The following is a 24500-nucleotide window of genomic DNA, read 5'->3' as shown; positions in this document are numbered from 1 at the left end:
GGGCCGGCAGCCTCTCCTGGGATTGGGGTTTTTCTGACCACAGAGAGCCAGTGGCCATCTGCCCCTCACCCAGTTCCTGGCTAGGCTTTGTTATTCCCTCAGACAACATTTGCTTTCCCTCCTGGCCTGAGACTTTCTTGCCCCTTTGCAGAGGAGTAACTGAGGCCCAGAAGGGGAGAGTGGCTTCTCCAAGGACCCACAGCAGTGAGAGGTACTTTTAGGCCTGCGTCCTGTCTTCCTGTCCCCACGCCCAGGCTCTTCCAGGACACTGAGGCTGCTCGAGACTGCCTGTGTCCTGACAAGAGCCAGGTGGGTCCCCAAAGCCAGAGTGATTCCGAGGTGGGTGTCCCAGGGTGGTTGGAGTTGGGCATGCTGGATGCTACCCATGGATGGACAGAGCTGACTTGTCCCGGGAGTAGCCACACCTCCGGGCAGCCTTGAGTGGGGGTGAGCATCTGAGGGTGTCTGTGGGCCCTCTGCTCAGCCGGCCCGGTAGAGGGTGGCCCCCAGGAGCACAGGGGCGCTCTGTTTCTTCATGAATGCAAGTCTGTGTTTAGACCTGAATGACCAGCTTCTTGTCTGGAAACAGCCAGGCCCCAAGTGGCCTGCCAAGAAAAAGTGGTCTGTGACCAGGTCCAGGGGTGCCAGCTCACACAGATGCTGCTCCAGCGGTGGGCACTGTGGGATGAGGCCAGCAACAGGCAGGTCACTCTCTGCAGAACCAATTCCCTGCTCCATCGTAGCCGGTGCTTTGTAGGAAATCCTGTGTATCCCCAGGAGCAAAGCTTCCAGGTTTCAGCCATTTGTCCCTCTGTCTCCCTGGTGACTGTTCTCACGCTGCAGGTCTTTGAGCTCTGGCCAGGAAGGGGGCAGCAACTGCTGGCCTCGTACCTCTGGTGGAGGGAGAAGAGAGGGTGGGATCCTGAGTATGGTTGGGCCTGAGCTGTGGGAGGACCTCTGGGCCCCAGGAGATGGGACGCAGTCCATGGATGCCACCCAGGTGTAAAGAGGGCCCTGCCCGCTGCCACTGTCCCAGGGGAAAGGTTCAGTCACGCAGGACATGTATGGAGCTTTGTGGGTGCAGTGGGGGGCCCAGTGGTGTCCCCATCTCTACTTCCCATTGGGAGCTCACCTCTAGGCATCCTTCAAGGGACATGATGGGAGGGTAGGGGGGCAACTCAGCTCTCAGGGGTGCAGACAGGGGTGGGAGGCCCAGCGGGCAAGGCTGTGAGAACCGGCCTCCTTCCCCAGGGCTGGGCCATGACCTCTCTCAGATCCTCACAGCGGCCCTGACCATCTGCAGGCCAGAGAAGGGATTCTCCCCATTTTAGAGAGGAGGGAGGAGACTCAGGGAGATGCCTGGGGGCCACCCGGAGGGTCAGGGGAGCCAGAGGCAAACTTGAGTGAGTTGTTCTCACTCCAGGTCTTTTTTTTTTGGCCGCGCCGCGTGTTTTGTGGGACTCTAGTTCCCCGGCCAGGGACCAAACCCAGGCCCTTGGCAGTGAGAACGCAGAGTCCCAACCTCTGGACCTCCAGGGAATTCCCTCACTCCAGGTCTTACGTTGGCATCCTGAGGCCCCACTACTGCTAAACAAACTACACAGAGGGGTTTTCCACAGGGAGCATTTGTCTCTTCAGTAAACAGTTATGGAGCACTTACTGTATGCCTGAGGTTGTGCGAGGCCCTGGGGTAAGAGATGAATAAGACAGTCTAGGGGGGAAGACAGCCGCATCAACAGGTGATGCAGCAAAGGAGGCTATCTGAGCAGACGTGGGCACAGGGTGGGACGGCTCTGCCCTGTCCGGAGGTACAGGCCGGCCAGGCTTCAGGGAGGAGAGGTCCTGGGGGGTGAGAAAGAGGGGGACCCCACCGCAGGCAGCAGCAGCTTAGCTGAGCAGGGCCCAGGCAGAGCTGGGAGGGGGGGCTCATTAGCGCAGCTCCCGAGGGCAGGAGAAGAGTCAGCCTGAGCACTTTGCTCCCAAATTCTGTCCCCATGAGGAGCAGGACCTTTCTGGTGTGCTGAGAGCCCAGGCCTGGGTGGGAGGTCAGGGAGGAGGGAAAAGGGGTTGGGGCCCTTTAACCAGGGCTGGTCCAGTCAACCAGGCAGCTTGGCTGCTGAGAGTGGGAGATGGGGCCAGCCTTGCCCCTGGCCCTCCCAGCTCCCACTGGGTGGGAGGACCCAGGGTTTCTGAGATCCCTGTAGGTAGAAGGAGTTCTTGTTAGCACCAGTGCTCAAAGGGGTCCTTGTTCAGGCTGGATCCAGCCGCCCCCAGAGGGCTGGGCCAGCCCACATCTTCCTAGCAACTAGCTCACCCAGTGTGTTTGGTTCTTGGAGTAGGGGAGATAAAGGCTGGGGAGTTCTGATCTAGGGAACCCCACTTCCCAGAAGGGCTCCCACATGATCATCTCAGCCCAATAGACAACCCCTCCGTTTCCCCTAGTCCCCCTGTACTGGGCTTGTGGGGAGAGCGGGGGCCTGGCCCTGCAGCAGGGAAAGCTCTAGGAAAGGGCAGAATTTGGGTCCCTCGAGCCCTCTAGGCACGGTAGAAAGAGTGCACACATTCAGCCAGACTGGATTTTGAATTCGAGCTCCACTTTCCAGTTATGTGGTCAGGAGCAAGGTGCTTTACCTCTGTGGGCCTCAGTTTCCTCATCTGTGCAATGGGAATGGTGCATCTCTCTTGCATGACTAGAATTGGACTGAGATTAGAGGAGATCATGAGCTAGATCCGTTCACCTCCTTCCCCCTGGGGGCTCCCTCGTTAATGGGGCCAGACTTGGTCTGAACTTTCTTCAGAGGCTTCTTCCCTTTCCTGGCCCTGAAGGCTCATTGCAGGTATGGTACCCCCAGGTGTGGGTATCAGCCGTCTATGGAGTCCTGGCCCTGCCAGTGAACCCAGCTGAGCCTCCCTTCTTCACCCGTGAAGTGTTAAGTTGTACTACCTGCCCCACTAGTTGCGGCAAGCGGGGGCTACTCTTCGTTGCGGTGCGTGGGCTTCTCATTGCGGTGGCTTCTCTTGTTGCAGAGCATGGGCTCTAGGTGGGCGGGCTTCAGTAGTTGCAGCACTTGGGCTCAGTAGTTGTGGCTCGTGGTCTCTAGAGCCCAGGCTCAGTAGTTGTGGTGCACGGCCTTAGGTGCTCCGCGGCATGTGGGATCTTCCCGGACAAGGGCTCGAACCCCTGTCCCATGCATTGGCAGGCAGATTCTTAACCACTGAGCCACCAGGGAAGTCCCATCATGTCTTAAAGGACATCACATGTGTGCCCTCGTTTGTGGTCTTCGGGCAAACCAGGTATGGGGGATTTTGGTCTTGGCTGCAAGGGCCGGGGCATTGGAAGCAGATGGAAAGTTAAGGAGCAGCGAGGGGAGTGGACCCTCTTCGCTGTCTCCCAGGGCGGGGCTTGGCCCACGGCCCACCTGCTTCTCTCTTCACTCTCTTCCTCATTCTAGACCCAATCTCCAGGTGCACCCAGTCACTCTGGCCTAGCACACCTGCGGCTCTCTCCTGCCTGTTCGCTGCCTTCGGCCCCCCTCCTCCACCTCCAGTATTTCCCAGTTAGGATTCATCAGAAAGGGATCCTTAAGGGGCAGCTCAGCTTTTCATTCTTTTTTTTTTTTAATTTTTACTTTAATGTGGACCATCTTTAAAGTCTTTATTGAATTTGTTATAATATTGCTTTTTTTTTTTTAAATGTTTTGGTTTTTTTGGCTGCAAGCCATGTGGGATCTTAGCTCACCGACCAGGGATCAAACCTGCACCCCTTGCATTGGAAGGCAAAGGCTTAACCACTGGACTGCCAGGGAAGTCCCTCAGCTTTTCATTCTAAAGAGGGCGCTGGTCAGCTTGCGGGTGGCTTTGCTTGGGTCTGGAGCACCCCCGTGGTTCTGTCCTGTAGCCCGGGTCATCTGTACAAACTGGGCCTCCACATCCCCCGTCATTTCAAAGCTGCCACGGGTAGTTAAGGGAAACGAAGCATATACCTGGCCCAGGGGTTCTCAGCCCAGCTCCTGGGACGTAGGGATTGTGGCTAGGCTGGGCACCTGCCCCACCCTGAGTCCTTTGCCAGGGTTGCTGAGCAGGACAGACGGATTGGGGCCCGGCATGTGGCCCCCAACTCAGAGGCGCACTCCCTTACACTCAGTACGGAATTCAGTTATGGGATTCTCTCCCCTTCCCTACGGAATTCAGTTATGGGATTCTCTCCCCTTCCCTACGGAATTAAGTTATGGGATTCTCTCCCCTTCCCTAATGGGTGAAAAAGGCGAAACTTGTCCTTGTTGTCCTGGATATGGAATATCAGCTTAGAAAAATAAAAAGTGGGGTGCAGCCTCTATGTAAGAAATAATAGAGTTACTTTTTTGCAAAAGGAGATTGCCTTTCCTCTTCAAGTTTCAGTGTATTGACGACGAGCCTAACTCTGTCCACGTTGTTCCAGTTTCCCTTGGGGAGAGGTCTTGTCAGCCATTGTCTGGGCTGTTCTTCGGGCCAGTGGCCCTGAGAGAAAGATAGGGAGGCTCTTGGGCAGGACATAGTGTGGTTCAGGGCTGGACGCTGCCACACGGGAGGGCTGGCCTTACTTCCTTGACAAAACTCAGGAAATGAACTCTGCGACCTTAACAGATGAAGGAAATCTCTATTAAGAGCCTGATTCCCTGTTTTGCCAAGGATGTTCCTGGAACTCCAGAGGACCGGGTGAAGGCACAGGAGGGTCAGGGCCCCAGGTCCGGAGCCCAGGTGGGAGGACTGGCCTCGGACACCAGGAGGTATGCGTCTCCCTCTGAGCCCCAAACAAAGGAGGGGTTTAAAATCACCCGAGAGCTTTTAAAAGCCTGAAGCTGAACCTCATGACCCAGCAATACCAGCCCTAAGTGTTTACTCATAGAAACGAATACTTGTGTCCACAAGACACAAGGTGCTGAAATGTTTATAGCAACAATTTTGTAATAGGCAAAAACTGGAAACTCAATAGTAAAATGCCCCTCAACAGTAAGATTAATAAATCAGTTGCAACACGTCCATGTAATGGAACTCTAAACCTTCGTGAAAATGCAGTTTGCAGCCACACACAGCACCGTGGAAGAATCTCACCAGTGTGTCGCCGAGTAAAAGAAGAACATGTACCACATGATTCCATCCACAGAGAGTCCCCGAAGAGGCAAAGACAATCTGTGTTGTTGGAAGTCGCGCTGGTGGTTCTCTTTGACCGGGGGTGGGGGGTTGGGAGTGGGCAGTGAGAGTAGGAGGCGCGGGAGGGGCTTCTGGAGGGCAGGTTTTCCGGTATGCACCGTTTGTGAAATGCATTGCACGGTTCACTTACTTTGTGTGCACTTTTCAATATGTAAATTATACATCAGTAACAAGTTAAAAATATATAGTTACCTAAATGCTACCCCCAGAGGTTCTGATTTAACTGGTTTGAGAACAGAGCTCAGGGATCATTTTTCTTTGGTTGGTTTTTTTTTTTTTTTTTTTTTTAATTTTTATTTATTTTTGGTTGGTTTTTTGAAAAGCTCTACAGGTGATTCTAGTGTGTACCCGGCAGGCTACCCTTCAGAGTTATCAGGATGGTCTCTTTTCTCTGTGAAGTAGGTGGTGAGCTGTGTGATGAGACGTAGAGGTGGGGTGGGGTGAGGGAGCCTGGGGGAATTTGGAGGCGCCCCAAGGTCTGGGCCGCTGAGCCCCAGTGGCTGACGTTCCTTCCAGGATGTGCACCCTCAGCTCCCTCTCCCTAGATGGCTCTGTTCGTGATCTCTGGCTTTGCACTCTCAGGGGCCTGCTGCTAAGATGGGTTTTCTTTCTTTTTTTTGGCCGTGCCACGTGGCTTGCAGGATCTTAGTTCCCCAAGCAGGGATTGAACCCCGGCCCTGGGCAGTGGCAGTGCGGAGTCCTAACCACTGGACGGCCAGGGAAGTCCCTAAGATGTGTTTTCTGTTTGGAAAAGGTCTCTCCTTGGAGCTGATTGGGACCCACGTCCTGCAGGAGTGGGTGGAGCTGTCCCTGGCCTTGAGAAGAGCTGACAGGACCCACAGGACGCTCTAGCATCTCAGGTGTCCACTAGAAGACAACTTGGGAGAGTGTGGACATCCCCCTGGGGGAGGAGACACCCGAGGGGACCCGCCTGTGACCACAAAGGCCCAGCTGGCTCCGGCTGCCAGGCCTGGCCGAGTTTTCTGCTTCAGCATCAGCCACAGGCACTGCTGCTGCCCGAGGCTTGAGGAGCGAGGGCGGGTTGCCCTGTGGTTAGGGAGGGTTCTGGCGGAGGGGCTGGGTAGCTGGCGGAGCATTGCCAGCGCTGCGACAGCCCAGCGGGGTGCAGCCAGTGAGCACTGCTGTGGGGCTGGGAGGGGCCCAGCCTGTGCTTTTCCCCAAACACCCCCTCCCATCCCTTCTGAGCCACTTTACCCTTTTCCGTATGTCCTCTGTCTCCCACCCGAGGTCCTCTTTGATCAGTCAGCCGGCGCGGATCGAGTGCCTGGCGCTGCTGGCCAGGCTGTCTACCTGCTCCACAGGCCGGGGCTCCCGGAGGGGAGGGCCCATCTGTGGGTGACCCCCCCTCCGCTCCTGTCCACCACCCCCTCCCCTTACTGCCGGGCATCCATCATTCTCTGTGCCTCCATCACTCTTACTGCCTGGCTTTTAAAATTTTTATTTATTTATTTATTTTGGCTGCGTTGGGTCTTCGTTGCTGCGCGCGGGCTTTTCTCTAGTTGCAGCGAGCGGGGGCTACTCTTCGTTGCGGTGCACGGGCTTCTCATTGTGGTGGCTTCTCTTGTTGCCGAGCACGGGATCTAGTCGCACAGGCTTCAGTAGTTGTGGCTTGCGGGCTCAGTAGTTGTGGCTCGAGGGCTCTAGAGCGTAGGCTCGGTAGTTGTGGCGCATGAGCTTAGTTGCTCCGCGGCATGTGGGATCTTGCCGGAGCAGGGCTCGAACCCGTGTCCCCTGCACTGGCAGGCGGATTCTTAACAACTGTGCCACCAGGGAAGTCCCTACTGCCTGGCTTTTTTTCTCCCCTCCTCCCTCTTGAAGTGTCATCGTGTCCCTTTCTCTGTTTCTCCTTCACTCATTCATTTTAGCAAACACTGGGTGCCTGCTGTGTGCTGTGGGTACAGAGATGTAGAAGACACACCCCTGGTGGAGCTCAGATGTCTAAACAGACAAGCAGTCTGGGGTGGTAAGGGCTGGAGCAGCAGCGTGAAAGAAGGGACTAGGGACCATAGAGGAGGGATGACCAGCTCTGCACGGGGGAAAGCTGGGAAGCCTTCACAGAGAAGGTGACGCCTGATCTGGGCTTTGAAAGACGACCAGGGAATTCCCCAGGTAGATAAGCATGGCAAGGAATTCCAGGAAAAGCAAACATGCAGGGGTGAAGGGCCACCGCTGAGCTGCATGGGCGAGCCTGGAAAGGAGGCAGGAAGGTCAGGAAGGCCAGGTGAGGAGGCAAGAAGGAACTACAGGAGGAAAGTCAGCAGGAGGGGGGCAAGCTCAGATCTGGGCCCCAGATGGCTCTGTTGGCAGTGTGGACGTGGGAGAGGGCCAGGTGTGGAAGGGCAAGGCTGGGGGCAGATGTAGTTAGGAAGCTGTTGCCAGCATCCAGGAGAAGGATGATGGTGGCCTAGGCTTGCCTGCTACGGCAGGAGTGGAGACAGTAGATGGTATGGTGGGTTGGGTGGTGCCAGGCTCTCGGGGCCTTGGCGGTTGACTGGTTGTGGCGGCGGGGAAGAAGCGTGAGTTGAGGATTCTGGCTTGGCTAACTGTGGAGGATGGGGCCTTCCAAGAGGAAGCAGATTTGGGGGGATGATGCTGAGCTCACTTTGATGGATTCGTCTAGATGGCAGGCCCTGCCGCTCTGGAGGAATGAGGTGTCAAGGTTAGGGATTTAGGTTGGGGAGTATCTACCTGGTGTGGATATTTTGAGCCCGGGGGAGGCATCCAGAGCGGAGTGCATGTGTCAGGTGTCCCATGAAGCTTCGTCTGTGACGTCCCTAGGAAGCAGCTAGACTCGGTCTCTCTGGGTCTTCTCTGCACTGCCTCTCTCTCCCTCTCATTCTCCCTCTCCTAACCTCTCTGTCTCCCCTTACCTTCTTTTTTTTTTGGCTGTGCTGCTTGGCTTACAGGTTCTTAGTTCTCCGACCAGGGCTTGAACCCGGGCTCTTGGCTGTGAAAGTGCGGAGTCCTACCACTGGACTGCCAGGGAATTCCCTGTGTCTCCCCTTTCCTGATGGGCCTGGCTCCTCTCCTGACATCTCTCAGTGCTAGCTGCCCATCCCCTCCCTCTCAGCAGCCCCCTGGGCTAGGCAGGCCCGTACTGGGCTCATGGGGTGATAAGCTCAGTAAGTATTCGTGGAAAGAATAAAGGAATGGGCAGTTAGCCTGAGTTCCCACTTGGGCCAGCAAGGCCTGAGGGCAGGGCAAGCATAAGTTGTGTCCTCTGGATCAGCATCTTGCCTTTGGACCAGGCTCAGCAGAATGAAAGGGCCTCATCTGAGGAATTCTCAAACCTTTTCTACCCCCTTTAACATCCAGCATACTGAGCCTCCCGTGCTCCATCACCCTCGTGACAATAATGACATTTTTTTGTGGCTTTGATGGAAAAAATAGATACGGTTTTGAAGACCCTGGATATTAACTCCATAGTCTGCACGTGGAGGTGTGATGGGGATGGATGGGCAGCGGGTATAGTTCACGACCCACAGAGCAAGAGCAACTAGGTTGAGGAAGGCTCTGTGGGAGTGGATAGAGACTGCCGGCAGGGTGCGGGGACCCAGGCTGGTCCCCCCACTCTCCAGCGCCCTGCTCTTGCCACCTCCTTCCTCTGGGTCAGGGCCCTGTTGGTCCTTGGGTGGACCCCGCCTGCCTGGTTCTGTTGGTGAATTCTCGATGACTATCACCCCAGACCTAGCTTTTCCTCTGACTTTGCTCCCATCTCTTTATTTTTACTCATCTAAACAAATACTATGGGAAAGAAGACGAATCAGTAGAAAGTCTGACTTGAAGGTGATTTTGAAAGCAGTGCATTTTGGCCATAGCCAGGGTCTCTGTATCAACAGCATTATCAGGACGGCCAGGAGGGGCTGATTTTAATCGATGGACGTGAAGGATTGGCTTGTGACCATCATGGTCATCGCATGAAAAGGGGTTGCTTTGAGTTTGAACATATTTGAGTCATTTACCCCAAGGGACTTCTGTTTTCTTACCGTTATTTTTTTCATGGAGATGCTATGGGAATCGTGGCAGCTTTTTTTTGTTATTCTCATGGCCCATCTCTCCTCCAACCTCTGTTCTTTTTTTTTTTTTTTAAACTTTTGGGTTTTATTTATTTGTTTATTTATGGCTGTGTTGGGTCTTCATTTCTGTGCGAGGGCTTTCTCTAGTTGCGGCAAGTGGGGGCCACTCTTCATCGCGGTGCGCGGGCCTCTCATCATCGCGGCCTCTCTTGTTGCGGAGCACAGGCTCCAGACGCGCAGGCTCAGTAGTTGTGGCTCACGGGCCTAGTTGCTCCGCAGCATGTGGGATCTTCGCAGACCAGGGCTCGAACCCGTGTCCCCTGCATTGGCAGGCAGACTCTCAACCACTGCGCCACCAGGGAAGCCCCAACCTCTGTTCTTGATCTCACTTACACTGTCCACACAGTCCTTCCTCAGACAGGTCATGTCACGAGTGCCTGCTGCACGCTGGCCGTGCCCCAGGTTCAGGGGCTGCGATGTTGCAGGAGGTGTCCTGGAGCCCCTGGAGGTGGGCAGTTAGAGCTCACACACAGGTGCCTGAGAGGGAGCCTGGGGTTCGGGGCTGAGAGCCTGCAGTAGGGCTCATCACTAGGCTGGGGGAGGACTGACGGAAGGCGCCCCTCCCTGAGGTCACATTTGAACCTAAGGATGGGTTGGGTTTAGAATCCATGCAAAGGCGTGATTATCACGCAGTGTTAGATGATGGGAGCCAAGCAGGATTACAGTCCCACCCAGCTGGTAAGGCTCAGCTTCCTTTTCTCTGGGAGTCCTGCTGTAACTCTTTCACTCTGTGTGTCCTCTGAGCTCCTGCAGCCCTGACAACTCGAATCACACTTTCCAGTGCCTGAGTGACAGGCTCCCTGCCTCTGAAACCATGATCAAGTTCCTCCTTCTTCCTCTTGGAGTCTTGTTTTATCCTTGGTCCCCAGGGCTGGAGTGTGTTCCTGAGAGTGGAGCCCACACCCATCTCCTCCCTGGTGGCCCAGTGGGCTCCTGGGCTGCAGGGTTCAAGCTCTCTAAGGCTCGGTGGTTTGACTTGTACACACTCTGCCTCAGGGGCCTCTCCTCTCCTCAAAGCAAGAAAGGAACAGAGAGATGAAAGAGAGGGATGGGATCTGCCACACAAAAATTAAACACAAGTACAGCAACAATACCACAGAACTAAAAGGCAAATGGGGGAAGTATTTGCAAAAATGATAAACTAAGGATTAATCTTCTCAACAAAGAAGGTATACAAATCAATAAGAAAGACATGAAGATCCTTATAGACAATTCACAGATGAAATCCCAATGGTTAATATGTATTTGGCAAAAATGTTCAACCTGTCAATAAGCAGAAATAGAAATGGAAACAATATATTTTCACCTATCAAATTTGCAAATGTGAGAAAAAGATAATACCCAGTGTACGGCCTGGACGTAGAGCAACGGGCACCCTCATATAGTGCTGATGGCCATGCTCGTTGGTAGAGCACCTGGAAAGCATTTTGGAAGTGGGTTTAAAGATCCTGAGAAATGCATTCTCCATCCACGAATTTCACTTCTGAGAATCTATCCAAGGAATGAATAGTGACATGGGGAATTTCTCATGAAATTATGTTAAACAACAAAAATAGGGCATACAAATTATATGATATATAATCCCACTTGCGTAAATTATATATTTATGCATAAATGTTTTCTTTGGGTGATTTGGGGGGAATGTTTTTCTTATGGGTGATTTTTGATCATCATACTTTATATATTTTATATTTCTCATATTTTCTATAATAAGCATTAAAAAAATCAAGGGGCAGAAGTCTCTGTGAAATGTGTAATGATGGACCCAAATAAATTCAGAAATTAACTTTAGGAGTCAAAGGGTCACATCACTAGCACAACCTGTCACTTTGAAAGATTCAGGACATACATGATATGTGCACCAAAACTCGCCGTGAGGTTGAGGACAGAGGTCACCAGGCCACATGGCTGTGGTTGGGCTCATTTGGTGGGTGAGATCACCTGGCTCTTTGCTGTGTGACACTGGGTACAGCCTGTCCCTGGCAGGTCTCAGTTTCCTATCTGTACAATGGTAGGGTGGGAGGAGGGTCGGATTAATAATCCTGGAGGGGCTTGGCAGATCTTGGCTAGGCAGTAACTCTGTTATTTTTTTAAAAAATATTTATTTATTTATTTTGGCTGCACCGTGTCGGGATCTTTGTTGCGGCATGTGGGATCTTTAGTTGCAGCATGTGCACTTTCAGTTGCTGCACGCGTGTGGGATCAAGTTCCCTGACCAGGGATCAAACCCCGGCCCCCTGCATTGGGAGCGCGGAGTCTTACCCACTGGATCACCGGGGAAGTCCCGGTAACTCTGTTCTTGAAGAAGAGAATTTGACTTTGCCCGGTGACACTGCCGAGAGGGACGGAGCGCTGGGGTCTGCAGGTTCCAGGTTCCAGCTCCTTACCTGCTGAGAGACCAGTGCACAGACCCCGTTACCTATTCACGACCACCACACTGCCCTGGCCCTGCTTCTTGGCCACCCTCTCTTCCCATCGCCCCTGGGCCCACTCAGCTGCGGCTAGTTTGCCTGCTCAAGCTTTAGTCTTTCTGCTCTGGAGGAGAAGGAAGGGGAGAACCCTAGGCTTTGGAGCTGTTTAGTGGAGGCATGAATTCAAAAGCCTTTGGGGAGCCCCACCTGCCTATAGAGAGGGTGTCTCCCCCTTCTCGGGCCCTCTATGTGACATTTTTGTGATGGTTTGGCTCTCAGGTCTGAGCTACCCTGATGGTCTGAAGGCATTGAGGCCACTTTCTGGTGTGGGGCAGCCCCGCCCCCCAAGCCCACACTCAGCTGTGGGCTGACGTTCACGTCCACATCTGCGCCGTATCAACTGCTCAGCCTTGATAAGGCCTCCTGTGCTGAGAATCCTTTCCTAGAAGCTGACGGTTTATGGTAATACTGCCTGGGCTCCTCCGAAACTTTTGCTTTCGGTCGTGAGCAAGTCACAGGGTCCTCCCTCCCAGTTGCCTTCTCAAGGGTGGGGCTGGAGGCCTAAGAGCTGCCTGGGAGATTTATTTTCCTTTATACGAGGCATAAACTGGACTTCACGCTTCCAGGAAAGACAGTGAGTGAGTCTCCTCTCTGTCAGCTCCCCTGAAGCCCTGCCTGGGCTGCTGCCTCTGGACTGTGACATCTTCAGCTCACCTTGAATAGCAGGGTCAGTCTTGGGTAGGGGGCAGAGGCAGCTGCCCTGGGCATGGTGGAGCTGGCTGGGAAAGGTGTCTCCAGAGAGCCCCCCTTCCTGATGAGGGCCTGTTTCTCCTCAGTGTTCAACAGATGCACGGAAAGACGGCTTCTTTGAAGAGCACGGAGAAACTGGGCAGGGTCCAGAGACCCCGAGGCTTCAGGTGAGGCCCCTCTCCCAATCAGATATACATACTGGTTGGGGGTGGGAAGCCCTCTGGAGGTGACCTGTTAGAAGGGGGGCCTTAAGGCTGCGTCAGGGGGTTGGGTTGGGCACAGGCGGCCCGGGGCCTCTTCCTCCCACTCCCAGGCCTGTCCCAGCGCACTGGGACCTAGCAGAGTCCAGGCTTCTCGGGTTACCAGCCTCCTCCCTGCCCACCTGTCCTCAGGCCAACCCGGCCGGGGCAAAAGTTTGCGTTTCAGCACCACCCCCTCTCCGCCAGCCCTGGTAGCCTCCGTCAGGTCAGGTGAGTCTGCCCAGCTCCTCACTGCAGAGCTGCAGGCCCAGGGGAGGGCAGTCCTGCTGGGATCATGGCCCATGGCCAGGCCCCGGAGCCGTGAGGCTGACACCTCCACCCCCTCCACCACCACCGCTCCCCAAACTGGTCCCCATCCCTGTGCCTCCTGCTCATTCATTCTGCGGTCCGCTCCTCTGCTTGCGCCTAGGCCAGGAAAATGGGAGCAGGCTTTTGACACTCAGGGGCGGGCAGCTCTGGGAGATCGAGGCTCAGGCTGAGCACACCTCCTGGGGGCGGCTGCTCACAGCTGTCAGGGAAGAGGGCTCTCAGCGACCCCTCCCTGCCTCAGGAGTGCCCCTCCCCAGGGCGAGCTATGCGCTCGCTGTGAAGGGCCCCAGCCTCCGATCTCCGCCCCAAGCTTGTGGCTTGAGGCCAGGACAGAATTGGCACTAAGGATGCATGGGTAGGACTTTGAGGGTTCCTTGTCCCTGGAATGGCATGTCTCCTTTGCAGTCTGCAATGGCCAGAAGGCTTGAAGGGCGAAGACATAAAGAAGTGCGGCCGAGAAGGGGTAAGTGTGGGGAGGCCGACTTCACACTGCCCACTGAAAGAGGGGTCCCGGGCTGCCTGAACTTGGTGACTGTTGGCTCCTTGGCCACAGGCCTGTCACCAGGAAACCTAGTGGGTGTCCCCTCCTGGGTGGGAGTTGTGTCCTCTTCCAGTCCTAGGCTGCCTGTCAGGACCTCGCGTCACCAGGAGACAAGCTGTGCTTGGAGCTCAGCCCTCCACACCCACTGGCTGCTTACCCACTACTTCATGCTAAGTCACTGCAGGACCCCCACCCCTGTGGCCTTATTTCCTGGTGGCTGGAGCAGGGCCCTCTGGTGGTCCGATCTCCTGGGACTTCTCAGACCCAGCTTGTGTGTTTGCAGACGCTACTCAGAAAATACAACCAGCAGTATCACAAGCTGTTTAAGGACATCCCCTTGGAGGAGGTGGTTCTCAAAGGTGAGCTGTCTCCCCGGGGTGGCCGGACAGGCGCCTGCGGTGCCCAAGGCCCAGGTCCTCTCCCCCAGAGCTTCCAGGCACAGATCAGATAGGGGAACTGGCTGCCCTTTGAACGTACCCTTTTTTTCTTCAAAAGTGTGAGAAGACTGGGCTGATTTGAGATATGAAGTTGAATTTACAAAAATTTTCTTGAGGAAATGTCGGGGCTTCCACATCTTATTTCTGTTCTGCTCTTATCAGTGACTATTCTTTCCTGCTCAGGCCTGCCAGGGAGTGTGTGGGAGCATTTGCACAATCAAGGCCCTCTCTCCCTGGCAGGGCAGGGCAAGGAGTTCTGCCTGTGGAGGTGAACATCTAGGCTTAGGGGACCAGGGCGGAAACATGCCGGACCTTTTGGGGCATGGATGGAGGAAGAGGAAACATCTAGCAGTCTGGTGGGGCGGGAGCGGTCAGGAGTCGCAGGAAAGGATGCTAGGGTGCTGGAAGAATGGGTTGCTGGGGCCTGGGATTGGGAAGGGGACTGAGGAGGACAGTCCCCGAGGCTGAACTCTGGACTCCTGAGTGGGAGGACCCGGGACCTGGGGCTCCCGGGCTGGCCTTGCTCACGGCAGTCTCCTGTGACTTCCCAGTGTGCTCCTGCGCCCTCCAGAGGGACCTCCTTCTCCAGGGCCGGCTCTACATCTCCCCCAACTGGCTCTGCTTCCATGCCAGCGTCTTTGGCAAGGATATCAAGGTAGTAATAAGTGGTAAGGGCTGCCACAGCCCAGGGAAGAGAAGCCCCTGCCCTGCGGGCACACCTCAAGTCAGGCCTGTCCCTCCACACGCTGACACTTGGTGAGGCCTCTCACTGCGGGGCATCCCACCTGGTGTCCCGGGCAGTAGCCCCACCCCTTGCAAACAGGGGCCCCGATCTAGACTCCACATCTGGCCTGAGCGGCCTGAACAGTTCACTGCCAAATTATTCTGCCTCTGGGTAGTTCCAAAATGCCTTCAGAATCAGAGTGAGATATCACACTTATGGGGGCCCGAAAGTGGCCATGGTGGCTCAGGGAACTCTGTTACGGGAGTATGGGATTCACCAGGGCAACCATCCTTGCCTCCTGGATGATGGGGTGAGAGGCCGGAGCAGCGCGTGCGGCCAAGGGGTGGGGGATAACTGAAGGGAGCCTGCGTGAGACGGTGGAGGCTCAGATACTCTCCCACGTGGGACCAGACATCTCCATGGTGCTCGTGCTTGGGTCACTGCCAGCTGTGGCTGGCGCCCTAAGCAGGAAGCAAAGGGACTGTGTCCTTGGGGGTGAGTCCTGAGAGAAGAATGCCTCTCTACCTGTCAGGTGGTCATTCCTGTGGTGTCTGTGCAAATGATCAAAAAACACAAGATGGCGCGGCTCCTTCCCAATGGCCTGGCCATCACCACCAACACCAGCCAGAAGGTCAGTGAGATTCTGGGCCAGCGCTCCCTTGTCCTTCTCCCCATCCCAGCCCTAGGAGTCCACAGCTTGACCCTGGCACTCTCCCAAGTCTTTACGTACCTTGCCCCTTTCTGTCTTCTATGTTCTAGTATGTCTTTGTGTCACTGCTCTCCCGGGACAGTGTATATGACATGCTGAGGAGGGTCTGCACCCACCTACAGGTATGAAGCTTGGGGCCAGGGCTGTTGTGGGGGGGCTGGCCCATCTCCCCGGCACAGGGAATGGGGAGTAACAGGCTCAGGCTCAGTGAACCAGAGGCAGTCCTTGGACCATGTGTCTGTGCTTGTGGGCCTCTTTGAGGCCACTGGGCCCTTGTGTGTCCCCACGTATAGCCCTCACTTGTGCTTCCTCGGTGCACAGACAGACAGGAGCATGTGGCCGCTTCCCAATATGCCTACAGCTCTCCCTCGCCTATGGTGAGGAAGGGGGAGGGCAGCAGCTTGGGGGAGTATGTTGCCTTGGATTTGCCCTCTGCTCCAGCATTAACTAGGGATCCCCCTGCAAACTGTGGGAGCTTTAGGCTCTATCTGACCCAAAGTGGCTTATTTGGAGGTGAAGCTCTCTTGGAGAGTGTTGATACCTCCCCATGCCTGACTTCGGCTGTTCCAGATGGACAAGTGATCCCTGTTCCCTTCCCTCCTCAGCCTTCCAGCAAGAAGAGTCTGAGTGCAAGAGAATTTCTAGAGGAACCTGAGTGCGAGTCTCCGGTGAGAGCTGAGGCTGGGAGCAAAAGCGGCTGCCCTGAGATTGCCTGTGGCTCTAAGGCTTCAGGGCCTCCCAGGCAGCAGCCCACAGTGCAGAACTGCGGCAGCAGGCTCAAGAGCCAGTGGCCATGCTGTGTCAGGGGGTCCCCTAGACCCACCACGCTCCATAGTATGCAGAGCCACTATGTCCTGGGCAGATGTGCTAACTTCCTGAGCAGAACAGATGCCCAGCCCCCGGAACACTGCCCAGGTTGGACCCTACACCTTCACGGGTACAGAGCCAGCAACCCATCCTCTTTCCTTTAGCAGAGTCAGGAGGGCCTTCAAGGGGCTGGAGATGTCCCTGGGGAAGAGCTCTGAAGGCAGTCAGAACCGAGGCAGGCTCCTTTTAGATTGGCCAAGGTCCCAGCTGTTTCTCTTGCTCCTGAGATCCTGGGTAAGCAGAGTTTCTAGAGCAGGGGTGGGGGGTGGAAATGACCCCAGGGTGTTTGAAGTCTCCTTCAGTAACTATTAAGCGTTTAGCCAAGCATACAATATGCACAATGCCATGCAGGGGATGGAAGGTGATGTTCCCCTTTTTATTGATGTGGACCTTAAGTCAAGGTTAGTGACATAGGGTTAGAGCCCAGATTAGCAGGAGTCACAACTTATTCCATCTAAGATATATAGTGCCAAACTCTCTTGGACTCAGCCGATCTGAACATGTACCTGGGATGGCTCATGTCTTAGATTCCACTGTGGTTCTACACTAGCAGTCTTCAAAGACACCATTCCCTGGAAGAGTGGCTGGTCACAGCAAGGGAGCAGATGAGACATGTGATTGCTATGGCAGTGGTTTCCCCGCTTCTGGGCACCTGCTTTCATGCTTGCTAGGCATCCATATTGATTGATAATATCTGGAAAGGCTTTGATAAATCTAGCGTGAACCCCTTAGGGCAAGTGAGGTCCCAAGGGCCATGCTGAGACAGCTTCTCCTGCCTTCTCTGCAGGAAGTCCTCATCCCTGAGATGAAGTGGAGAAAAGTGTGCCCTGCCTCCAGGTCCCTGTCCCTCCCAGACAACATCCCTTGTATCCCTCGGGCATCCATGGACTCCACGGATGACTTCTTCCCCTCCAGGAAGCCTCTGGGGTCTGGTGAGTTCAGCGTGCTTGTCCATGGCAACTGCTTGCAAAGACCAGGCTTTCCCGCCTCCCACTTCTGCAAAAAGAGGTCATCACAGCCAGCAGGGCTTCTGAGAGCTGTTTCTTTCTTTCTCCAAATCCATAAGGGAAAGCCAAGAGCCCAAGCGGCTTCAGAGAATACGGGTGGGGGAGTGGGCTGGGGTCCTGCCTTCTGCCCCAGGAAGATGCCTAACGCCATCCTGTTGCAGAGAATGCAGACTGTGAGGAGGAGAAGCTGGAGGAGGAGCCCAAGAGCAACAGGGAGCTGAGGCTCTGGGATCACGGGCTCCTGAAGGTCTTCTTCGTGCTGTAGGTGACTGTATGGTGGGTGGTGGGTGTCTTAGTGTTTAAAGCCGGGGCCTTGGTGTGTGGGGAGGTCAGTGTCCAGAGCGAGGGGAAGGTTCTGAGTCAACTGCAAGCTCCCAGGTGGCGTCTGGCGGCTGTGCAGCAGGCTCTTCTAGAGCAAGATAAAGTATTTCCAGTTTTCATCCTTACAACCCTGTAACTTAGGGTTAAGGCTGTGGAGAGGGGCAAGACATGAAACTGTTGAAGAAAGAAAAAGTTGCACAGGATTGGGGAGGAGGAGGGTTGGGAAAATCTGAGAGGCCCATCAGATAGACTAAGGGAGAGCCATGGCCTTCCCACTGCCCACCACTGGGGTGTTTTCTGGAAGCCCAGGCTTGTCTGTAATTCTGCCTAAGTAGAGCAGTGAGCATGGTGGGATGTTTTATGAAGAGCCAGCCTCTGGATTCCCTCGCCTTACCTCATCACCTTCCTCTGGCTCTGCTGGCTGGGTTTTGACTGACTGTCAACCTCAGCACTTGCTGGGGGAAGGGCTACCGCCTTAGCGGGTAATCTTAGTGGCCTCGCAGAGGGGGCGTAGGACCAAGGTGGCTGGTCAGAGGGAAGGTGGGCTCAGCTGAAGGACCCAGAACTCCTGCTGGGCTTCAAGGACACCTCCATGGGGACGAGTCTCAGGACCCCCATGTGGCGTCTGGGAAAAAAGATGCCTAGGTCTAGAACATAACTGCAGGCAAAGAGTTCTTTAATTCTTCCAACTGCAGGAACTAGCTTAGTCCCACTCCTGTTTTTGGTGATTCTGTGAAAATGCCCCGTTTCTAGAAGAGAGATTCAATTCCTCCTTACCCCTCTTTCTCCAGGATCTGCTTCTTGGTCATGTCTTCGTCGTACCTGGCGTTCCGCATCTCCCGGCTAGAACAGCAGTTATGCTCCCTGAATTGGGGCAGCTCAGTCCCTGGGCACAGGTGATGCCCTTTCTCTTTCTCATGCTTCTGGGATTGAGGGTTAGGGACAGCAGCCAAAACCTATGGCCAGGCTGCTTGTTAGTCTGGCTGGTCTTGGCCTTGCCCTTGAGCTGGCTTGATGGCCCTCAGCAAGGTTGGGCAGGGTACACAGATCCCACCTGGACCCCCTCTCATGGGTGGACAGAGTCTTCACTGACTCATCTGTCTGCCTTCTAGGCCCTTTGTCTGACCTGGTCATCTCTCCTGTGTGCAGGTAACAGCCACTTGGCCTTTGTCCTCACTCCTCCAAGAAGAATGCTCTGGGTGCTAAGGTGCCACCAACAATCCCCTTGGTTTATGCTGCTGCTGTGCTGAGACTGAGTCTGAAAGAAAATATTCCAGATCCCTCCTCCTCCCCCCAACTCTTCTCCCTCCTTTAATGAGTGATCTTTAGTACCTGTTTACAAAGCTCCTACAATTTTGGGACTCAGACAAAAAGCCAGATTTTTGGATCTAGCTGAGGAATTCTCTACACTAAGCCTCAGCAACCACTTAAATGAAAAAAAATTTTTAACTTGTTCCTTGGAAACAGCTCTGACACACAGGAAGAGCACTTGGGGTCACTGCAAGGGACAAAGGCCATGCTTTGATACCTGTCACTTGGCTCACTCCAGTGGTGGGACAGAGGCCAGAACCCAAACCACCAGTGTGGGCTCCGCTCTCTCCCAGCAAACTGTGCTCGCACTTGGACGCCTGAGAGTCCCTGTTCGGGGGCCCAAAGGACTTCTCTGCAGTCAGCCAGGGACCCATGCAGGGCAGACTGGAGGGAGTGAGGTAAGCTATGAATGAGGAGCGGAGGGAGGGCCTGTGGCCAGGATTCCAGCAAGAGGAGTGTTCACGCTCTGTGCAGAGGCTCTGTTCTGGCCCCTCATGAGGAGGCTGGCTGAACCTGAGAGGACACTGCCTGCAGCAGGGGACTGTGGCGGCGGCTGTGAAGGAGAACAGAGGTCCAGCATTCTGTGTCCTCAGCTGCTTTTTCCTGGTGAGACAGGTGGAGCAGGGCCTTTTGATCACTGTGGTCGCAGACCAGGTACTGGATCTTTCCCTGGTGTGCGCAAACATTTCCAAGGTGCCCCAGGTGGGAAGTGGGGGATGGGAAGGGCAGTGGCTTTGATCTGAGGTCTTGCTTTGTACTCTCTGCCTGACTGCCTGGATTTTGGGTGTGGCCAATGGCAGCCTGTCGAGCTTGGCTGGGCACTGGGCACGATGGTGCTGGGCCACCACAGGGCAGAGCTCACCATGTCACCTGCAGGCCACGCAGGAGGGTCCTCCACTCCACGGGCTCTGTTCTCCATGAGTGTAATGGAGGTGTCCAAGGTGGGCCTGGGACAGTGCAGGGACCAGGCCAAGGGGGTCTGTCTGATACCTTTGGGGACAAGAGAGGTAGAGGATAGCAAGAGTGGACATGGTAGTGGCTTTGCCTTAGAGATTCTTCCTTCTCTGTCAAGGTCTCCTCAATTCTAAAAGCTTCCCTGTGCCTTAAAACTCTGGCCTGTTCTCTCTGGGACTCCGATACGCTAAGAGAGTGCCTTTGTAGGTTCTGGAAAGGCCTTAGTGAGGAGGCCAGACGTATCAGGGAAAGTCACTGGCGATGGGGTGGGTGGTGTCAGAAAGAGCCACTTTTTCCCTCTTCAGACACCTGAGAGGTTAACTAGGGAGAAATCCAGGTGGAAATTATTTACTGTGGAGCTGTGACTGTCTGGCCTATTTATGACAAACCCAAATGAAGACTGGAGGGACTGACAGGAGGTGACAACTTCCTAAACTCAGACTGGAGGTCTCTTCATTCTCTCCCCATCCCAGGTTCTAGGATTTGGCTTAGAGCCTGGCCTTGTGGGATACCTGCACTAAATCTGTATGTCTCAGGTGAAACTCACTGCTCCATTCTCCCCACATTGCCACACTGGATGAATGCCCGTCCTTTTTTGGGAACCAGCCCCCTTAATCACTCCTTTCCATCAGATTTTCAGGGAAATAATCCTACTTGCCCCAGCGCCTCCCCTCCCTGGTCCTTGCTGAAGGGCAGGGAGAACAGGTCCATTCTCTGAGACTTGCTGGGTTGAGCCAGAGGCCATGAGAGGTGCCAAGTCTCCAGTCTCCATGCCCCAGGCTCAGAGACGGCAAGAGGCGTGCAGTAGAGTAGGTGGCTTTGGAGGCCCTCTTGGGGTCCAGGGCTTTGAGTGATAGGAGTGTGTGCCTGTCCCTCTGGAGGGCCCTCTGTTTCTCCCTTCTGTCCTCCAGCCTGGTCCTCTGGCCAGCGTACCTTCTGTTGTGCTCATTTATAAACCATGTGTATTTATACAGACCTGCTTGCATTGGCGGATGCTCCTCTAATTCCCTGAGAATTTGGTTCAACTATCCTTCAGTTGTTCCACTGTGGCGTTAGCCTTTGAAAATATTTTTAAATAAAAAATCCGATTTTTCTAGTGTCCCGTGGTATGGGAAGTTCACTTTTATCTTTTGACTGCTCATTAAAGGTGCTCTTTACTGACATATTTGGCACGAAAGAGACTAACGGAGCCAAAGTCATTCCCAGAATCCCAAGTACTTTGCACATCTCGCAGGACTTCAGCTGAGCTGACTCATACTTCAGGCATATGGGGAATGGTAAGGACGGCCACAGCACACCACCATAGCCTCCTCCCTCTGTTGGATGGACACTGAGAATGCTTCCCTGTTTCTCCTGGGCAACTCCAAAGCAATGTCCCCGGTACAAACAGTACTGTGCTCCTGACTCAGGAATTAAAGTCTGGAACTCAGAGCTAGAAAACTCCTGTGTCCTTTTCTATGACATCAAGCCTAGATTATGGAGGTTAAATTCCAATTTGTGCCACGTCACCTTACTTTCTCTCTGGGAGGCCCCCTCTAGTAGTGATTCATTCGTTCAGTAAATGCTGAGCCCAGACTATGAGCTGGTACTAAGCTAGGCACTGAGGATAGAGCAGTGAACATGTCAGGCAATATCTCTGCATCCCCCATGGCACTTGCATTCCACGTAAACATAAGTTCCAAGTAAATCGTGAACAAACAAGGTAATTCCAGATTGTGATTAAGTTCCATGAAGGAAAGAAACAGTGATACGAGATACAGTAAACAGGGAGGTGGCTTTGGATGGGTGGTCAAGAAATGTTCTCTGAAGTGAGATTTAAGCTGGTGCTTAAAGGATGAGGAGCCAGTCATGGAAGGAGCTGGGAAAAGTGTCGGCAACTGTGAAAGGGAGGAAAGAACGCATATGTCTCTGAGGAAAAGAGAGACCATCTGCATGAGTCTAGAATACTAGTCAGTGGGAGAGTGACATGAAAAGAGGTTGGAAAGGGCAACTCAGCAACAACAAAACAACCTATTTAAAAGTTGGTAAAGGACTTGAATAGACATTTCAACACCACTAGTCATTAGGGAAATGCAAATCAAAACCACAATTAGATACCACTTCATATCCATTAGGATGGCTACTATCAAAGAAATGGAAAACAAAAGTGTTACTGAGGATGTGGAGAAATTGGAACCCTTATGCACTATTGGTAGGAATGTAAAATGGTGCAGCCACTATGGAAAACAGTATGGCAGTTCTTCAAAAAATTAAAAACAATTACCATATGATCCAGTAATTCCAATTCTGTGTATATACTCACAAGAACTGAAAATAAGGGCTTGAAGAGCTATCTGTACACCCATGTTCATAGCAGTGTCAGTCACAATCAGCCAAAAGGTGGAAGCAACCCAAGTATCTATTGACAGGTGAATGGATAAACAAAATATGGTGTATACATGCAATGGAATATTATTCAACCTTCAAAAGGAAGAAGGTCTTGACATATGCTACAACGTGGATAAACCTTGACGACATTATGCTAAGTGAAGTAAGCCAGTCACAAAAAGACAAATGCTGTATGGCTCTACATATATGAGGTACCTATGGTAGTCAGATTCATGGAAACAGAAAGCAGAATGGTGGCTGCCAGGAGCTATGGGGAAGGGAAATGGGAGTTATTGTTTAATGTGTACAGAGTTTCAGTTTTGTAAGATAAACAGAGTTCTGGAGATGGTGATGATTGCTGGACAATAATGTGAATGTACCTCACACTGTGGAACTATACACTTAAAAATGATTAAGATGATAAGGCTTCCCTGGTGGCGCAGTGGTTAAGAATCCGCCTGCCAATGTAGGGCACACGGGTTCGAGCCCTGGTCAGGAAGATCCCACATGCTGGTCTGTGTTAAGCCCGTGCGCCACAACTACTGAGCCTGAGCTCTAGAGCCCGTGAGCCACAACTACTGAGCCCACGCGCCTAGAGCCCGTGCTCTACAAGAGAAGCCACCACAGTGAGAAGTCCGTGCACCACAACGAAAAGTAGCCCCTGCTCGCCGCAACTAGAGAAAGTCCGCGCACAGCAACGAAGACCCAACACAGCCAAAAATAAATTAATTAATTAAAAAAAAGATTAAGATGATAAATTTTATATGTATTTTGCCACAATAAAAAATATAAGAGGTTGGAGGTAGGCAGGAGAAGGGAATTTGGATTTTATACACTCCCTGGGTACTGCAGCTCAGGTCTGAAAGTTTGAAGCTGGCAGAATCAGTGGTTACTGAAACCCAGTGCTTTCTTTTGCTAGAGGAAATAAACACGTGGATGTACTATGCAGAAAAATATGGCTGAATTTCTACATACCATCACACGCCTCCTTTTCACTATTCCCAGGGAGTGGTTCATAGCAGCAGCATCACAGTGAGGGCATATCATATTTTTTAAGTCGAGCTAACTTTATAAGGGAGAAACAACAGCCCTAAACTTGGAGAAATGGAGGGATATATATATATTTTATGCGGGAGCCTCAGCTTGCAACATGGGCTTTAGCCAGATGAGGAAGAGTCATAAGAGTGGGCAAAAGTTCTCGTGAAAAAGGCATTCAGGAGTGAGGGGGGCTCTGGGAGAACTGCATCCCACCAGAGACATCCTGGGAGTAAGAAACTGCCCCCACTTCCAGGCGCCCACCCAGCCAGCCCTGGCCCTCTCACCTGGTGGCCATGACATTAGGACACCTATTGAGCTAGGTGAGGTGGTGACCCTGTGCTGCTCCTCTCTCCTAGCAGCTGCACTGCAGAATCAGGGCATCCTAGGGCAGAGAAGCTTTTCAGAGAAGGCTCTCCTGTCAGCCTCAGGCTGGGACAGGCCAGATCCCTAGGCTGATCTCACTCTGGGGGGTGGGGGGTGGGGGGGAGAGGTGAGATGCCACTGGGCCACTAGGTGGCAGCAAAGTCCAGCAGGAACTGGAGCCAAGGCAGTGAGGGACAGACTTTGCTCTTCTTTCTCAAAGAAAGGACCCCGCTGTCCCCAGGCCCTGGCAGTGGCAGAAGGGAAGCTGGGCAGGCTCCCATGGCCATTTCTCCCCGGTGCCCTTTGGTCCTTTCTCTCCTCTCCCCTCTTCTTTCATACCCTGGGGGAAAGGCCTGAGGTGATTATGAGAAGAAAGCATTCCCAAGGACTCTGCAGATCTCCTGAGGTCTGTCAGTCAGAAGGCAGAAGTGGCTGGTGTGAAGAACAAGTGTGGTGTCTGTGTGGTGTGTGTGGTGTGTGTGTGGGGTGGGGTGTGTGTGTGTGGTGTGTGTGTGCTTTGTGTGTGGTGTGCGTGTGGGTGGTGTGTGGGGTGTGTGGGGTGTGTGCTTTGTGTGTGTGGGGTGTGTGTGTGGGGTGTGAGTGTGTGGTGTGTGTATGGGGTGTGTGTGTGTGTGGGGTGTATGTGGTGTGTGTGTGTGTGTGGTGTGTGTGGGGGTGTGTGTGGGTGGGGTGGGGTGTGTGTGTGTGTGGTGTGTGTGTGCTTTGTGTGTGGTGTGCGTATGGGTGGTGTGTGGGGTGTGTGTGGTGTGTGTGTGTGCTTTGTGTGTGGGGGGTGTGTGTGTGTGGTGTGTGTGTGGGGTGTGAGTGTGTGGTGTGTGTGTGG

At 53.7% G+C, this 24500-nt stretch overlaps 2 protein-coding genes across 20 annotated transcripts in view; one reads left to right on the top strand and one right to left on the bottom strand.

Moving 5' to 3' along the window:
• Positions 1-23569, top strand: part of GRAMD2A (GRAM domain containing 2A) — a 38658-nt gene extending 15089 nt beyond the window's left edge. The window contains exons 2-12 of one of the 5 annotated variants that reach the window (XM_082443975.1): positions 12535-12615; positions 13423-13480; positions 13842-13917; positions 14547-14650; positions 15252-15350; positions 15479-15550; positions 16034-16096; positions 17083-17227; positions 17464-17563; positions 18415-18519; positions 21036-23569. In XM_082443975.1, the coding sequence (XP_082300101.1) occupies positions 12535-12615; positions 13423-13480; positions 13842-13917; positions 14547-14650; positions 15252-15350; positions 15479-15550; positions 16034-16096; positions 17083-17227; positions 17464-17563; positions 18415-18519; positions 21036-21222 (1090 nt within the window). In that variant the 3' untranslated portion in view covers positions 21223-23569. The other 4 variants (XM_082443976.1, XM_082443973.1, XM_082443974.1 and 1 more) reach the window with 4 other exon arrangements.
• Positions 10647-24500, bottom strand: part of SENP8 (SUMO peptidase family member, NEDD8 specific) — a 55602-nt gene continuing 41748 nt past the window's right edge. For 4 of the 15 annotated variants that reach the window (XM_082444268.1, XM_082444269.1, XM_082444271.1 and 1 more), the window contains one exon: positions 19796-19924. The gene's annotated coding sequence lies outside the window, so the exon portion shown is untranslated. Of the gene's footprint in view, positions 11678-16650; positions 17773-18400; positions 19925-23577; positions 23676-24500 lie in introns of those variants that run through there. The other 11 variants (XM_082444262.1, XM_082444270.1, XM_082444272.1 and 8 more) reach the window with 9 other exon arrangements.

Source organism: Balaenoptera physalus, assembly GCF_965194825.1.
Source record: "Balaenoptera physalus genome assembly, chromosome: 2".
Lineage (NCBI taxonomy): Eukaryota > Metazoa > Chordata > Mammalia > Artiodactyla > Balaenopteridae > Balaenoptera > Balaenoptera physalus.
Note: the sequence above shows the minus strand (reverse complement) of the source record. Positions and strands in the feature narration are given on the sequence as shown.